Source organism: Fringilla coelebs (genome assembly GCF_963513975.1).
Source record: "Fringilla coelebs genome assembly, chromosome: 7".
Classification (NCBI taxonomy): domain Eukaryota; kingdom Metazoa; phylum Chordata; class Aves; order Passeriformes; family Fringillidae; genus Fringilla; species Fringilla coelebs.
Genome location: NC_140035.1, coordinates 9,020,240 through 9,038,360, shown reverse-complemented (window position 1 = coordinate 9,038,360; position 18,121 = coordinate 9,020,240). Strand labels below are relative to the sequence as shown.

Here is an 18,121-nt window from a genome sequence, read left to right as displayed (position 1 = left end):
CAGTTTCCCAAGCTCTGCAGATGCACAGGGAGCTGGGAAGGAGCATGACCAGGACAGGTGACTCAAAGTGGCCAAAAGGATATTCCATACCAAGAGCATCATGCTCAGCACAGAAACTGGGGGCAGGCAGCTGAGGGGGACCATTGCTACTCAGTGAGGGGCTGGGCATTGGCCAGCAGCTGGTGAACAACCGTACTGTGCATCTCTTGTTTCTTGGGGGTTTTATCCTCCTGTCTCTCTCATTCTCATTACAATTACTAGAAATAGTATACTTCGTTTTGTTTTGATTAATAAATTGTTCTTTTTTCAATGCACAAGGCTTACTTTTACAATTCTCTGCCCGCCAGGGCTGGGGGGTGAGCGAGTGGCTGTGTGGTACATAGCTGCTGGCTGGGGTTGAAGCACAGTGACAGCTTGCTTCCATGAGCAGAAAAGCTCAGTCACTTAGAAACAACTGGAGTGTTGGTATTTTACTGCATCCTCTGCTATTTTACTGCATGGAATAATGTAAAATATTAAATCAAATACAGTAACACAAAACCAGGGCTGGAAAGACATCCCAACCCACATGGAAACCAAACGGTGCCCACTCTGAAAGTCAAGGTGGCAAAGTCGTAGTGCCTATTCACAATGTGAGAATCTTAAAATAATAATAAAAATGTAATACATTTTTTAAAAGGGGGGTGGAGTCCAAACTGCCCCAAAACATGGTGTTGCAGGGAAGCTCTTAAATCTAAAAAATATATACAGCTATATGTATTGCAAAAGGGAGGAAAAACCTGTACAGAAGAAACACACGTGGTATTTTTGTATTTTCTTTATTAGTTGTGCTCAGTAGCCTTAGCGAAATGGTTAAACTTACTAAAAATCATGTCTGTGTGACACACCACCACACAGGTAATTAGCAGGTTATTTGGGCACTGCAGAGTATCTTTATGATACAATTTAAACCTATATTGGATGCAATTGAAAGAATACAGTTTTATAGTTGAAAAACTGATTTAAAGTTGTATTTAAGCACAATGGCAGGCACAGAACCAGGAGCCCACTATCAGATATGGACACAGACACTGCTACTTCCCATTTGCTCCAACATAGCTCTCAGTATTCAGCACTCCTGCAGAGCTGATCATCCATGTACCCACTTGTACATGATCCATGGCTAATTTCACAGGCAAAACCCAAATCACTAAGGCAATTTCTATCATGAAAAGAAGCGAAAGTCCATAAGCTTATCACAGCTAATACTGTCATAGCTGCATGCAAATTTTAGATTAGATTACATATTTGCATAGAAATTTTAGATTTAGATTAGATTAGGTTACATGATGCCAGCCATGCTGACAGACATCATAATGCAAAACTAAGAGAAGTGTTTCATCTAGTAAAAGTAGTGGATCTAAGGGTTTTGGAAATCAGACTGGAGAGTTGGGGGGAAAAGTGCCAATCAGATTTGTTAGTAAAGCAAGATATAGAAAGTGCAAACAGTACTGATACTACACTCACAAGAACCAAATTTTGTAAAGGCTACATATATAGGGAAGTAAATGATTTGTGACAGGAACATACATTTTTTGATGAGAAAAGATTACTTTTCTTAGCTAACTACCTAATACAAGCGATTTAGGTACTGTAGTTAAACAAAGCAACTTCCCTCAGATCTTGAATAGTACATTAACTGCTGTTTTTTTAGTCATTGCACTTAAGAGTTGAGAGTTGAGAGATTTCATTATTCAATTCCTTTTGCTTTCAATTCTGATCGAACGCGCCGCAGATAAGAAGAATCCGGGTATCCAAAACTAGGAGAAGAAGAGAAGAATTGTTTGGGCTATTTCTGCAATGAAGCACTTGACAATTCTACAAAACCATCTCATCAAAGTCTTTTTAGAAATCTCTTCACAAATTTTATGCAGTTCTTGCCCCAGAGAAAAAACAGACCCCTACTGCCAGTCACAGAAGCGATACACACAGCATAAAGCTACAAACTTAAGGAGCTGCTACATTTTGTTGTCCAAATTGACACTAAGAACTTGATTTTCAAAGCTGCCTGGGGTCTCCCTTCAAAATGATAGGGTGTTTGGGGATCTATCTTTTAAAAAGAAAATTAGATCTGAAGCATATCCAAGTGAGCCTTCAAATCAGAAACACAATGGTACCCCTGGACTTGAAGTAGTGCAACACCAGAACTGCATATGAAGCAAGTGATAAGCAAGAGAGAGAATTTGCACAGAGTGAAGGATAAAGTAAAACTGATACTTTTTGCTCTTTTAATGATCCTAGCCCAGTCAGGAGGATCCAGACACGAACCTACCCTTAGAAGATGCAACAAGCTTGAAAGGACTGGTCCCTCCTGTCTCTGCTGCAGGCAGCTCACACTCTATCCTGGTGATTGCTCCTTTCATTTAAGTGCAGCAAGTCCTCAAGAAATACTGGATAGGGTGGTCATCTACTCAGAAAATCCTCTGACAGCTTGAACAGCCAAAATGGGGAACCTTTTTAATGGATGGGGCTGGCACTGTGTCCTGTGATCTGACCCAATAAGTGCCGCACAACTCCTGGCTCCTAGCATCTAAAAGGACATGACCATATCTGTACTACAATCTCACTTCCTGCTGTTAGCTCTGTTAAGCAGAATTTCAAATAATGTTTTACAACATGATGAGTGCCATCTTTACTGGGATCTTAATGGACCAGCACCTCCTGGTGCAGAACAGCAGGTAACAAGAGAGGCATAGATCAGGACTCCAACCTTAGGTGTCATCAAAAGCTTGTTGTCCTGTAGGTTCTAATCAGAGCAGTTATTAACTAAGTGCCTTACAAACTCAGTTATGAATGAGTAGTCTAAGGGACAGCAGAACACTAAGCTCATCCTTGATCCAACTGTCCAAATAGGGGAAGGTGATTAACATCTGGATCCATAGGGCATTCGACAATCACTCTGTTAGTGACAAAATCTGAAAGTCTAAATGTGGAAGATATTCAAGGCAGTCTTCCTGACACATCTGAGTAACAACAGTATTGCATAAAGACAAGACTACTTACTGGGTAGGTCCTCCCTCCATGGCAGTTTTGTGGTGAATATCATTCCATGTGATAACATTTTGTGCACCACTAGTACGTGACTGCCCCACTGTGAAAATCAATTTTTGGTGAAAGGCCCTTTTGAGGAGCTGCAGAATTTCTCGCCCTTCCTCATTGTCAGGTAAATACGCTGTTCGGTGAGCTGGCCCATAACGCTGCCCTGGGTTTGGATGGCTGCTCTGTTTTGTAGAAAATGAAACAGAAACACATTGTATATCATAAATCATTCAGAAGGACATAGCATGACTGATAACTGATTCAGAGTTTTTTTCTCTTTAGATACTTTCTTTCATACAGATTTCATTCATGCTTTCTTGTCATCGCTCATGCACCCATTGTTATTTTTAAATTTGTTTTTCCCTCTTTTCTCTCCCAAATGCATGGTGCTGCACCCGTGACTTTTTAATTTACTCCATTCTCAGTCCTAGTCACGAATCCCAGCACATAACATAAGCAGATTTCTCACCTGGAAAGCTCTCACCAAGCCAGCTCACTATTTATTTTTGTCCATTGGTGTCCACAGCAAAGAGAACAGCCCAGAAATGCTCATTATACTTGCAAAACTTTGCTTATATCACGGCATAGATTTCAGTTGAGTTATTCCCACTGGACAAATTAAAGACAGGTACCTCTGTCCTGGTGCATATAAAATGGAGGCTGATCATCTGACCATTTAATTCCTACTGTATTTACTTAATCATGCCCAAAAATATTGAATTAAACACTTGCAGATCTGTACAAAATAAAGAAATGTATTCCCTGAACATGCATTAAAGTAACAGGAAAATAATTAATTTTGTATTCAATATTGGTTTTGTTGTGAGAAAAATATCTTTAAGAAATATTTAAGTATACTTACAGTTTGAATACCACCATTCATATTATACTCAATTTCAATTGTGCCACAATTGGGATAACCAGGAAGAGACAAATTGATTGTTCTAGTTGACATTGTTCCCTCTGGTTGGTTTCCTGTCAGGACTCCACAGACGGTATTACAAACTGGACAAGCTTGTTTATAAGCCATGGCTGTATCAATGCAAGTTTTGCAAAATGCATGTTTGCACTTTTCTAGTATTTCTTTATTTTCAATTGTGTCCCTGCAAATTGGACATTCATCATCTTCTTTTTCTTCTGTCTTTGCCTGAGTCTGTCCTTCAGAAGAAAGTTTATTCTTTTGTCTAACACTGGACTTCTTAGATGATCCTGTAGCTTCTTGAGAGCTGAGGTCAGAGGACAGTGGTGCCCTATTTCTAGTTTGTGTCCCTTCAATGTTAAGAATGGACTTAATGTGCTTTTCAGCCGCATAAAGTTGGTCTGGTAAACCCCTTAGGATTAACTTATCTTCATTCTTCTTAAGTTTTACATAAGGATCTTCAAATTCCTTAGCATGAAGTTGCACACTGAAAGTTTTCTTCTGATCTTCTGAAAGCTTCACGCTGATGACTTTTTCTCTTAACATTGCAGAGGCACTCTGAAATGCACTGATGAAACTTTCAATAGCATGTGATGACATATCAGAATTTTTGAATTTAGACCTAAATATTATGGCCTTCTGGCCATCTGACTTCTCTTTTATTTTTACCAGTGTATCAAATTTGCCATTTATGTTTTCAATTTCTTTGCTTAGTATGGTTTCCAACAATTTAAACACAGAAGCATCAACTTCAATTCCATCCCTGTATTTGTAACATTCAGATGATATTTTCATATTCTTTTCAGCTTGGCTGTTCTCACCTTCCCCTGCTAGAAATTTTTTGGCAGCTAAAGTCTCACTCCCTGGACCACGGAGTAGCAACTGATTCCCTTCCTCTTTAACAAGAAGATTTCTAAACCTTTCATTCAATTTTACTATTGTCTCTTTTAATGTGTCACTCTTTGTTATGGGAACTTTCTCCTGTGTCAGATCTTTTGTAGCTTCCTGGAAAGCTGTGATAAAATAATCTCTAGCTGCTTGTAACAATGCAGGACTTTTATCAGAAGATATGTATATGAATGTGTTTTCCTCGTCATGACCTTTAATTTTTATACATGCTCCAAACCTTTTGTGTAGTTCTTTGATTTCCTCTTTGTGGGTATGAATAAAATATTCATAGAGAGCTGTCACAACTGTAAGCTCAACCATTTCTTCAGTATTCAGGCCATTTTCATCTTTCAAACCATTCTTACACTCAGAATGTGAAAAATCATGGTTTGGGCCTTTGCCTGCAAGGATATCTTCAAAGTAGTGATAAGCTTTTTCAATATCTCTAAAATCTCCTGTCAATTTCTCAGAGCCATCCATGCCAGGGTTTCCTTCTCTCTTTAAATTTGGACACATAATGGTAATTTTCTCCCTTTGGTCTTCAGTGAACATACTGGTATTCAAAGTAGCAGAAACTGTAAGAAATATCTAAAGAAAAGACAAGAATACATCAACATTAGTTTTCCCTAAGATTCTCCGCTTGCTACTTCTGTATTTTCAGCAAGGAGAATCTCTGTCCATGCCAGTAGTGCCAGATTGCAACAAACAAGTTTGCACACAGTATTTCTTTTATGTTACATACACTAACAGTAGAAACAGGTGAGTAACACAATCTGCTTCTAAGTCAGCAGCAAAAATGAAACTCCTTAATGTTGCAGGAGGAAAGACAGTAACTCTGCTATTTAGTCTGAGACTGTGACCAGCACTCTCTGCTCCCAACCTCTGACAACAGGGTTAGCATAACTAAAGGCAGGCAACCTCTGTGGCTGAGCTCATTGTGTGTTAGGCCCTTTCCAATCATTACCCAGCCCTAGAAGTCCTGTGCACCAAGTAGACAAAGCAAACAGATTTTTTCTTTCCCTCCCTATCACCCTCAAGGTTTCTGGACACCAGACTGACCAGTGTCCTCCTTACTGGCCTCAAAGGTGCCAACCAGGTGCTGTTGATCCCATCCCAGAGCAGGCAGGTTCAATGGCACTGCCTACAAGATCAACCAGTTACAAGTCCTAATTGGGAATGCAGACCACAGCTGTGGCTGGACAGTGAAACCCACAGGACCCCTTGGTGGCTAGGAAGATCTCCACTGCCCTCTGCTTCCTTTAAGGACTGCATGACCCAGATGCTTTTATGTGTTTTCAAATCTAGATTCTGATTGCTCTATCAATACAGCAACCCAAGTATTAAGATTTTACATGATTTGCAGAGGGTCCAGGTGACTAGAAACCATAAGCTGAGCTGTGCTATCAAGCACAGTGCTACAGGACTTACAAAACTGTCCTATGCTGATTCTGCTTGTAGAAATCCTGTGGTATTCTGATCACTAACTCTGTGCTTTTTAAAAAGCAAAAACCTTTAATTGATGCCTTGTGAAGGCTGACTTAGAACAGAGACTAGACGGAGGTAAGGAACAAAGTAGGTGTTTCTTAGAAGGCCTCAATGGCTCCACCTTGGGCAGCACATGAGCCCAGCCAGGGCTGCACCCAAGGTGAACCCAAAACGGTCACAAAATGCACAACTGGTCATGAGGTCTCACACTTTTGTAAGTTCTGGTCCATTAGCATATTGGAGTTAATTGTCCAGTTATAGTCCACTGTTGTTTATGTTCTTGGGCCTGAAATTTGGGTCATTTGTGCTTGGTCCCCAGCTGGAGAAGGAATTGTTTTGTCTACTCTGTGAAGAGAGTTTACTATCCCCTAATATGAAGCTCAGAACTACACACTAAAGCAGTACAGAATCTCAAAAATATAAAAGCTAAAACCTGAGGCATCATTGTAACTACATCTTACTGTAACTACATCATTGTTTTGCCAAGGATCCCCAAAAGAATCTGTCTATCCCCTTAGCGCCAGGTTACACAGACACAACATGCTTTAACATGACCTATAAGTTACATTTCATTGTTCTTATTAGTATTAGACTTTCTAGTTCTTACTTATTATCTTTCTTTAAAATTTTCCCTGAAGTCATGCTGTAATAACTCCAAGAGTTAGGGCAAAAACATGATTCTGAAAAATACTAATAAACATGTCCACTACTGTACTTCACATGGACAGAAGGATAGGGAAATTTGCAGTACAGATGCCAGGTAAACACTATGCTGGCACATGCTATATTCCAAAAGCTACACCTATGTTACCAAGCAAAACAGGGTAAAACCCTCTGAGCCAGATATCAGTGTCTTTCTAGAGCCACATCCATACCACGTTGCCCTATCCCATGTCCCTAAACACAGCTAATCTTTTCTGTGTAACTTTTAGTTCAAAGTGTCTGAAATAATGTTTGCGGTGCTACATCACATCACAGCAGACTTTTTTAATGCTGAAGAGATGGAGATAATTAGGGTTGCCTCAAGGTGCAAACCATGTTGAAAGAGTGGGTGGAAAGGTGGAAGAGTAGGTGAAAGATGCAGGTGGAAAGGATCCAAATCTCATACAATTCTTCTACCTTTTGGGAGCAGCCCTTGGTGCATACTACCCCCTGAAACCTGCCAGCACTGCTTTGGGGAATAGTGGTTGGCACCTGCCAGAGTCAGGCTGGAAAACATGCTGCCTGTAAACATGTGTAGATTGACCTCTGGTCCAGCACTCAAATGTCACTGTCCCCATTTCATTAACCAAGACTACATAACTGACATTTTTTTGGCAGGAAATATTGAAGTGCAACATACAGAACTCATGGAACTACAAGCAGGGCAGGTTGTGACATTGCTCTTCCTGATGTACCTTTTTGGTAAGGTCTTCCTTTGCTGTGGCCCCGTAGCCACCGTTGTCCCGCTGCTCCAGCTGGGGCAGGGAAGGGCTGGCAGCGACCTTGTTGTAGCTGGCTGCGGCGTGCGCTGTAACCCGGCTCTTGCCAGGGCGCCCTTCTCCCGGCAGGATGACTATCTCCCAGCATGTTGTCCCCAGTTCCAAGGTGTGTTTTGAGCGGGATTCCACACGCTTCCTATCTGCGGTAATTTCAGAATGGCAGAATCACAGAACTGTTATGGCTGGAAGGAAACTCTGGAGATCATCCTGCCCAAGCCCAGGGCCAAGGCAGGGTCTTCTGGAATGTCTCCAGAGACAGAGGCTGCTGGGTAGACTGTTCCACTGCTCTGCCATCCTCAATGTAAAGAAATTCTTCCTCATGTTAAGGTGAAATTTCTTGTGTTTAGTTTATGCCCTCTGCTCTTTGTCCTGTAGCTGGCTACCACCGAAAAGTCTGGCACGCCTTTGAGGTATTTATATGCATTAATGAGATCCCCTCTGAATTTGGACAAAGGCAGATAGGGCTAATAAAGTTACCTGCAAACGTGATGGCTGCCAGCAGCCCTAGAGCCGCCCTGCCCGGGGACACTAAATGGTGTAAATGGTGTAAATGGTGCCTCGGCGGCCATTTCCAGTCCCCTCACAGCCGCCCCCCACACCCGTCCCGCCCGGCCCGTACCTTGCTCCGTAGAAAAGTCCACCCAGTAGGTGCCGGCCTCGGGGCCCGGGCGCACGTTGCACTCGCCGCCCCCCGACTGCTTTCCCGACTGGAAGTATTTCTGGAGCTTGAAGATCGCCTTCTCGCCGGCGGCGGGCGCCGGGCTCACCCGCACCAGCAGCGGCGCGGCCGCCATGATCCCGCCCCACCGCCCGCTTTCGCTTTCGCTTCCCGCTCCGTCCGCAGCTCCGAGCGCTGAGGATCCGCCCTGAGCGAGATGGGGGCCGTCCAGGTAGAGCAGCGGGGCAGGGGGACAGGGGCCCGGGGCGGCGGCGCCCTCAGGGGTCCGGGTGCGGCGGGAGCTGCCGGCGGGGTCGAGGGGAGCAGGACGGGCCCGTGCTCTGGCCCGGCGCTCGGGAATGACCTCCCGGCCTCGCATTCCTGAGCTGGTCGGAGCCGGAGGAGGCGGAGGGTAACTTCACCCGCAGAGCTCCCGCAGCTCCGAGCAGCATTTTAAAAACTAGAAAACTTCGTATAGGTGTTTGAAAAGCTGGTGCTGGTTTGATTTGCAACAGAATCTCTCCTGCAGGAAGGCAACCCACGTACTTTATTGCTTGTAACATTTACCTTCTCTTTTTTTCTCTTTTTGTTACAATAGAGTTACGTTTCAGATTTCCTTAGAGGGAAGCCCGCTTTAGGTAAGTCTCTCAACCCATCTGCGAAATGTGTACTTGTATCTAAGTTGAAAACAGACAGCTACAGCCAGCAAACCAAAAAACAAAAGCCAAAAGCAACGTGAAATTCATAATTAATGTGAAATAGACACGGTTATGAATCAACAGTGTTACGAACTATTTCAACAGGATTTGCTTGCATTTCTCTTTTAAAAGCAAGAGCTCAGAAGTGTTTTGATGAGTCGGCATGTATACTTTATAAGTGCAAAACGACAGACTTTTTACAAGCAGGTAGTATACCCTGGAGGAGAGTTCAGCTAAACTGACATAAATTGATTTAAACTAATTAACATAACTGCTGTAGGATAGTACTGCTGGCATCTGCCAGGAGAGGGCTGTATAGCCATAGTAATAATGTAAAAGCTGTTCCTTAAAAATGTGGTTTAAAAAGTCTTTTTGAGTTCATACAAAGTTCCATACAAAGAAGGAACTTGTTTGTTGTCTTCAAGTGCAGACCAAATGAGACTCACAGAATTAAAACTCAGCATAAGATCTCTGTGGCACAGTTAAATGAACCTCCTTGGGTTTTTTAAACCTGTGAAAAGGGGGGAGAAAAGATTAGAGTGTGTAAAAAAGTATTGTTTAGCAATGACAGTAGGATAAAATTGAAAGCTATAAACCACACTTCTAGATAAAAATAAATGTTTTGATAGTAATACTTTCTATTTCACTTTATATTCTATATCCTAGGGTCAAACATCGTAATGGATGAGGTCAATTTGATGATGCCCATCAGTAAAGATGCCTATGAAGCTCTAAAGAGAAGAGAAAACTGTCTAAATAATCTTGTTTCCAAAAGGTTTGCTTGTACATTGGCGTTCAGAAAAGCAGCAAAAAGCACTGCTGAAGTATACAGGAAAAAAGTAAAGTCGGGCATTGAGGTTTGTGTTTATAAGGATGATCTCACGAGACACAAGGTCGATGCTGTGGTGAATGCAGCCAATGAGTATCTTGAACATGGAGGGGGTCTTGCTCTTGCCCTTGTAACAGCTGGAGGGCCAGAAATAAGAGAGGAAAGCAAGCGTTATGTTCAGAGGTATGGACAGGTCAAAGTCGGTGATATAGCAGTGACAGGTGGAGGGAGGCTGCCTTGTAAGGAAATTATTCATGCAGTTGGTCCAAGGTGGCGTCTTGCTGAAAAGGAAATGTGTTGTTACCTACTTCGGAACGCTATTTTGAAAGTTCTGCATTATGTGAGTGCTCCAGAAAGAGGTTTCAAGTCTGTGGCTATCCCAGCAGTGAGTTCAGGTGTCTATGCCTTCCCAATTGATTTGTGTTCTAAAGTGATTGTAATGGCTGTGAAGGAATTTGTTGAGACAAGTCCACCAAGCTGTCTCAGGGAAATCCGCCTGGTGAACATTGAAGAGTCTACAGTAGCAGAAATAAAGAAGGCCTGTGAAAAGTTTCTGGGTGATACCAGTTCACTTGAAGACACTGTGCCAGCTTCACTAAGCCAGTCCTCACCTCACCTCGTACATGAAAACGTTCGCTTGCGCATCATAGAGCAGCACCCTGAAAATCTGATGGTAAGTCTGTCCTGTCATTTGTGGAACACGGTGCTGCCTCCAAGTCTTGCAGGCTTTGGAGCCCAAGAGTTCAGATCACATTTTGTGTTCCACTAAATGGTTTTCTTCTCAGTTGATGAGAATTTACACATGGTAATTAAATCATAATAGCAAGGAATTGGTTTTTTTTCTAAATGGGTGGTGAACTTTAGAATGTTTTTATTTTGTTTTTTTATACATGCTGTTGTAACAGGAGGCAGCTAAAGATTGAATGATTTAATAATACATCTCTGTGTTAAGGTTTATCTTCTTCTTATGTAGGGGTTCTCATTTTACAGTGTACTCCATAGAAGTATTCTCTTATTTCCTGCCTTGCTTTTTTTCCTATAATTTATGTTCTCGTAACTCCATTACTGGGATTATTCAGCAAACACTGAAACAGCAGAAAATAACTTAGACAGATGATGTGCACCTTACCTTTAAATAGAGCATTACTTAAATTGATTAACTTTTTAGCTAGAAAATCTGATGCAAAATAGATTACCTCAGTCATAGGAATTCAACGGAGTTCTTAGACTGCAAGGTACATCACAGGAATGGCATTTACATTTAGCAAATACTATATCTTAAAAAAGAAATAAATTTTTATTTTAAAGAAGTGTCATAATTTAAAGGAAGTTTGTTTTTTTGGTGGAAGAACAAAGAATTGCAAAATTGACCTTGCAGGGAATTTTATTAACCACAGCAGTGAAAGATGCACACGCCCTCAAGACTGTGAGGAAAACATAGTCTTGTGTCTTTAGATAATGTTCAACAATTAAGGTTAGAACAATTGCTGCTGTTATCAGCATTCTGTAAACAAATTTTTTGCATTTTTCATATTTGAAATACAGGGCACCTACTGTGGGAATCTGCAATTTGTACTGGAAACAATCATAGCTTTGCAGTTCCCTTATGTGTACTGACACTGTTACTTGGTGATGTGTCCTTGCTATCCTAAGGCTGGGATGACAGCCACATCCATAGTTCTCTCCTGCTGATAATTGGTATGTGGGTCACATAGATAGTGAGAATAATAATTCTGTTCAGTGCACTCTTGATGACTGGAACAGCTTTGTGCACACTGTTGGTTCCTGAACTGCCACTGCAAAGTGCATACTTTGATGTATTCCAGTGCTCTAGTAGTAAGTAGTAGGAAAATTCAAGCAGCTGATCTGTGGCAGTCAGGCCTTGGTACAGGAATTGTGCTTAGAAAGAATGCTCTCTATAACAGCAAGGCTTGCAAAGAGTCAGTTTGAAGTACACTGAAATTTGCATTCTTTCCTTACAGAATACAGCTATTGTTAACATCATAAATGCCAGTGATGAGCTTTCCTCTCAAACTTCAAGACTTCTGGAAAAAGAGGATCCAGCTTTTCAGAGGGAACCTCAGAATCGTCTTAGCCGTCCAACACGTTATAAGGAGATCCCGATAATGAAAACGCATCAGCTGCCCTCTACATTTGTCCTGGATGTGGTATTGCAATACCAGCATCCGGTGTTACAGCTTGAGGTGATGCTTGCTTTGGAACTCAATGGATTTTCATGTTGGGTGATGTGAGGACTGAAATACTTTGTTTTTCTTGCAGGAATTGAAGGATGCAGTGGAAGGATGCCTGGGTCACTTTCAGGAACACTCATGTCCCTCAGTTTCTTTTCCAATAAATTGGTCACCAAAGCTGCCTGTTGACACAGTGGCAGACACCATGATTGAAGCAGTTTTAAATTTTGCCAGGGCATATCCTACAAAGAAGAGAGAAGTGCAGTTTGTCATTTGCCCAGATGACCGTGCTGCCTGTGAGGTAACCAATTTGTTGTTAACTATCCATAAGGAAGACAGAAAACTCTAGAAGTATTTCCACAGATGACTAAAAATTATGATAGTCTGTTCTGTACTAAGAAGGATTGTGAGCAGCAGGTCGGTCCTTTTGTGAAAATATTACTCTCATTAGCAGATACTCAATCTTTGCAAATACTTATTTTCTCTTCACTAAACTAGAAGTCTTCAGCCTGTAGTCTGATAAAAAGGGGAGAGAACTTTAAAATTCTCATGTCTGTCAGTGAATGTATAAGAAAGGGTGACTCTGAACTCATTAAGGAACAAACATTCCTCCTCAGGAAATATTTACAGTCAGTTTTGGTTTTTTGTATGGAGCTCCTAAGGCAAAACACTAATAACATATATGAGCTAACATAATAGAAGGATTTCAAGTAGACAGGCAGGAGAATAGTCTGGATTTTAAAACTGAGTAAGGATGCATCATCATTAAAATGCAAGTAATGAACACCTTTATCTTATGTGATAGCATGGCATAGGCCACAACCACAAGGAGTTGGTAAAGGTGCCACTCAGTGTGTAAGGTCTGTTGCCTTAGGAGATGCAGAAGAACAGGAACACGCTTGATATTGTCAGAATTACATTTTAGGAAAAGCTGACAAATGCCAGTGTTAACAATTTCAGACTCAGGGGTGGGGGTGTAAACTGCTTGTCTAACAGAGTTTTGAAGATACTAATTGCATATTTGATTAGAGATTGCAAACTGCTCCTAAACTTTTCTCTTTCAAGGTTGTCCTGAGAAAATTTTATTCAGCAAAATACAAGCTGGAAAACAGAAGTGATCTTTTGAGTAAGTAATGAACAAAAGGGGCATTTCCAGTAAATGAGTACACCCAATTTAAGACTCTGTAATCACATTCCTTTAAAATAGGGAACTTAGTATTTACATATGTGTCTTGGGGAGAGGAGGAAGCAAAAACTCGTGAGCACTTTGTATTTTTACATTTATAGGAATGGAACTGCGCAGTCCCTTTAAGACTTAAAACCCATTGTCATTGCCTAACTTCTTGGAGGTAATTTAGTGAAAGGCAGATAAATTCTCTGTGTGTGTATCCTGGAAACCTTACCTCCTTGTGGCCAATCTCTTTTTTGAGCATACCAGAAGAGTAGTGTGTTTATTGCACTGTACAGCTGGGATTACTAGTAGGAATTTGTGTCAGTCTTTGAAAGCTTCTCACTCTTTCAATGCACTTGTATTAAAAATATATATATATCTTCCAGGTACAGAGTCAGGCAGTCAGACTGCAAAAGAGCCTGCAAGCAGTGAACCCGTGATTGAACTTAGAGGGTGCACACCCACAGCACTGGAAGCAGCAGAATCGTGGCTCCAACATGTAATGAAAATTCAGGAAGGTTCCCATGCTGTTATTAAAAGCAACTACATTTTTTACCTTGGTAAAGAGGAGTTTGCAGAACTCTCTCAACACCAGCCTTCTAGTGTAACTGTGTCAGAAAAAGTGAAAGATGGACGAGCAAAACTGAAACTTCAGGGCCCTCCTGATGTTTTGATTGATACAGTGCTCAAAACTGAAGAATTACTGCTTCGTGTGCAAAAGGAGACTATTGCTGAACAAGAGAAACTGCTCTACTCAATGTGTATGTAAAGTAAATAGTGCCTAAACACTAATTAAGTAAATAAGTGTCTAAACAAGGTTAAGTATGAAGCAACATGTATCTCTGTATTGCTGAGAGGGGACAGACGTACATTCAGTTCACACACATGTACTGAGTATTGCTTTAGTTACTGATATCCCTGTACTTTCACCATGTGAGCCCCTGGAAGACCATTTGTTAGCTGTGGCCACTCACTTGGCAGTATTCCCAGTAGGGCACAGTTTATGCAGGGCCTGGCCATGATGTATATCCAGCTGTAGTGGAGCTCCCTCCAGGATACCTTCACTCTAAAGCCTGGCCACTGGAGATTTACAAAATTTGCACTTAATTAACACACACCTTTGCTGAGCTCTTGCTGGCTACAGCTGGACCACTGTTGCAGGGCTCAGCAGTAGACTTGATCTGCAGAGCTATCAAGAGCAATTGATACAACTAATGGCATTACAGAAAGCTACTGAGTGATGAGTTTCAATTTGTGTTTTGATAGTCATTCAATATAGATACCTTTATATGAAAGGTCAGCTGTGAAGAGGTGTCATGGAGATCATAAATTGCTTTTCTTTAGTTTCTTCTCTCCTGGTTTCTTTATAATAAATGCAGAAAAAGAGAATACATTTACATACATTTTTGTATGTATATACTAGTCCCTCTCAATATCAGCCTCTGACATTACTTCAGAGAACACTTAACATTCTTTGTTCCTAATTAAACCACCAGCTACAGTAGTGGATCTGCCTCCCTTGCCTTTGCTTTGGACATTACGATATATGAAAATTTTACTCCCTCATTCATATCCAGGCCAAGCAGAAGCAGACCAGCTTTCAGAAGGAGACTTTCACAAGACAAGTACCACTCACTGCGTCCAGATTTCACCGGTAGACTGCCACCTCCAGGAGTTTAAAGACAGACAGAAACAGTTTGAAAAAGCTGGACTTCGTGTTCTCAGGGTAAAGAGGATATTAATGGAGAAACTGAATCTCAGCTCACATATTTGAACTAACATATTTCATGTAAGCGTAAAAAATTCAGATTAACTATTTCAATGCATTGCTTTTAAAAATTAAGATCAAATCAACCTCATCCTTAAAACAGATCCAGTCTTTAATCCAAATTAATAGTATTTAAAACATAATGCAAATAGTCACTCCAAAGGTTATTAAATTCTGAGAGTTCTTTTTAATTGTACTGTATGTTCTCCCTCATACTTCATGCTTCAAATGTCCCTTTATAGAACTCTACAGAAATATGAGTACAGTATTGCAGGACACTAATTCAGGGTCTATTTTCTTTTTGTGTGCTTGACACTAAAAATGTGCCAGAGTTCTGATCTGATTATGTGTTAAAGCTGGGATCATACTGGGGTATCACTGCTTTACTGAGCAGGAGGCAGACTTAATCTCTTCAGCACAACTCAAGTACTGGAAGTCAGTACACCAGGAAATGTTCCCAGTGATTTCAATGGGAGGCATGGGATAGTGGTACAATTCTTTTATTTAGATCCGTTGCACGCTTCAGATACTTTGTCCACTGTGTCGTCAGTGCTTATAGACTAAAGCAAAGGTTCTTCCATTGAAGAACATAGCTTGAATAAAAGCACTTATGGATTTCATAATTGGTCTCCATATGCTTATCCTAAGCTGTTATTTATGTTACAGATTGAAAAGATACATAATCCACTTCTATCTGCTGCATTCCAACAAATGAAAAAAAAAGTAGATGGTACCTCCAAAACAACAACTCAAAAGTTGTACCAGGATGTTCCTCCTGAGTTCTGTTGCTCAGTTTGCCAAACTGGATTTCACAGGGTGTATTCTCCACCAAAAGGTAATAACTTGCTTTGGCATCTTTAATCAAAATGAACAGTGACTGAATACTAAACTCAGGTCAAAATTAGAAAAAATGACATTCCTCAACAAGAACTGTTTTTACTTGTATTTAGATTTGTATGAGCTTACTTTATTATATACAGTGAGGTTTCCTGATACTGTAGAGCCAGCAAGGCTCTAGGAAGATAAGCCTGAATTCAAGCCTAGCCCAAACACTAGACAGAATTATTAGTATACACGTAATTCCATGTCCAAGTTTTATTTTGTTGCATCACTGTAAAGAAAGTCAGTGTCCTTATGTAGCTGCTGCAAACATGCATTCAGCAGCTTGGTGCTCTAAAGCATGTTCAAGGGCATCACAGAACACTGAGGCTGGAAGAGGCTTCTGAGGGTCATGCAGCCCAGGCCCCTGCTCAGATCAGGTGTGGTCAGAGACAGCAGATGATTTCGTTGCTTGGGCTTCCATTTGGAGTAAAGTACACTTGGAGGAAAGTTGTGAATCCATGAACTATTGTAGCAGACAGATGCTTTCAGAAAGGGAAAGAATAAGCATTTAGTGTTTCATCCTGCAGTAAGTGAAGTGTGTGATATTTTGCATGTCAATTGCAGAATGGGATTTCAAGCAATAAACTGTTCGAAAAGTGGAGATTTGCCTTTCTTTGTCTGTGTAATGTACATGGCACATTTCCACACTTCAAAAGCAGTAAGATGATGGTCTAATTTCTTTGCACTTTTCCATTTGATACTGTAACAGCACTTTATGTACATTTTTCATATAAATCTCAAAGCTTTTTTTTTTGTAGTTTACATTATCAAGATCTTGCTGCCTTTTATTGTTTATCAGAGCCCCTCGTACATGATGACTGAAGTGTGAGTCATATATTTATTTTATATAAATCCTTTAGACCTTGATGATTCAATCACTGCATTAAGAGATAAATCTGAACAGTTAGCACTGGAGTAGCAGTTAACTGGAATGGCCATCAGCTGTCATTGCTCATGGTTTCAGTGGGAGGTCAGTGCAAGCATCAGAGCCACTCCATGAAAATTAACTTCCTAAAGGATGGCACACGTTGAGCGGTCACATCACTTGTAACCCAGAATCAAGCAGCAGTCTCTTGGAACTACCACCCTGAAAGAACCAACTGCTAAATGCTTTCTCATCTGAAGATTTTTCTTTCTCTTTCCAGAACAAAAATATGGAGCTGGCATCTACTTTACAAAGAACCTGAGGAACCTGACCAAGGATAAAGCTACATGGGAATTGGATTCTAAAATGTACGTGTTTGAAGCTGATGTAGTAACTGGCAAATACACTATAGGCCAGCCATCTTGTATTATGCCACCAGCAGTGGATGGGAATGCCTTTACATTATATGACAGTTTAGCAGATCGTTTGTACCATCCTGAGACCTTTGTCATTTTCAATGGTTTTGCAGCCCTTCCACAGTATTTGCTGACTTGTTCCCCACTGAGAGGTCTGTAGCTCTTGGAGGAAACAAGCAGGATCCTCAGTGGGAATAGAGCAGAACTGTAGTTATGGTGAAGACCCTCTGAGAACAAAGTCTAGTGCTTAGATTTAAGAGGATGCTCTGCTTAGTAGTGTGCTATGGTCAGAGTGCTTCCTGAAAAGCTCTCTGAAATATTTGTGAACAAAAGACTAAGTTAGCATCTTAAAGAGATTAGGACAAAATTACCTGAGAATGGAAGCAGAAGGGAAAGCGTTCCAAAATACAGTGTAACATTTAACATTAACATTTAACATACCTGATCATTTACTTTATTCCTTAAAGTGATCTCAGCTTGTGACTATACACTTGATGTTTGTGTAGGCTGTCATTCTTCCACTGTGTTTTCTTAATCTGACATATTGCATGTATCAGGGAAACACAAGAAATCTTGGTTGTGCCTTTTGTGTCTTAAGTTTTCTCTTGACTTAAGATAAAAAAATGTAGCAGATGAGAGCTGTTTTCTGCTTGGGGCCATGCTATTATGTATGGTGATGACAAACATGAGGCAATACTTCATGATTTCTTACAATGGTTGCTGTACGTTTTTTATTAGTTACTTCAAGCACTGTAGATGCACATATTCAAAATAAAAAGTATGAATGTCAC

The 18,121-nt window shown here is 40.8% G+C and overlaps 2 protein-coding genes across 3 annotated transcripts; one reads left to right on the top strand and one right to left on the bottom strand.

The window, feature by feature from the left end:
* Positions 1–814: 814 nt before the first annotated feature.
* Positions 815–8,915, bottom strand: DTX3L (deltex E3 ubiquitin ligase 3L). The gene is made up of 5 exons (XM_084208832.1): positions 8,471–8,915; positions 7,768–7,991; positions 3,941–5,473; positions 3,043–3,260; positions 815–1,799 (listed from the first exon to the last, which is right to left on the bottom strand). Exons 1-5 carry the CDS (start codon positions 8,886–8,888, stop codon positions 1,730–1,732), a joined length of 2,463 nt encoding a protein of 820 aa, XP_084064958.1. The 5' UTR covers positions 8,889–8,915; the 3' UTR covers positions 815–1,729.
* Positions 8,648–18,120, top strand: PARP9 (poly(ADP-ribose) polymerase family member 9). Of its 2 annotated transcripts, none has more exons than XM_084208833.1 (10): positions 8,648–8,741; positions 9,108–9,147; positions 9,874–10,709; positions 12,019–12,240; positions 12,317–12,529; positions 13,294–13,354; positions 13,786–14,160; positions 14,977–15,125; positions 15,834–16,002; positions 17,195–18,120. In XM_084208833.1, the coding sequence occupies exons 1-10, from the start codon at positions 8,727–8,729 to the stop codon at positions 17,488–17,490; spliced, it is 2,376 nt and encodes a 791-aa protein (XP_084064959.1). In that variant the 5' UTR covers positions 8,648–8,726; the 3' UTR covers positions 17,491–18,120. The 2 variants fall into 2 exon arrangements, with proteins under 2 accessions (XP_084064959.1, XP_084064960.1); XM_084208834.1 differs by lacking the exon at positions 8,648–8,741 and adding an exon at positions 8,895–8,921.
* Position 18,121: the final 1 nt, after the last annotated feature.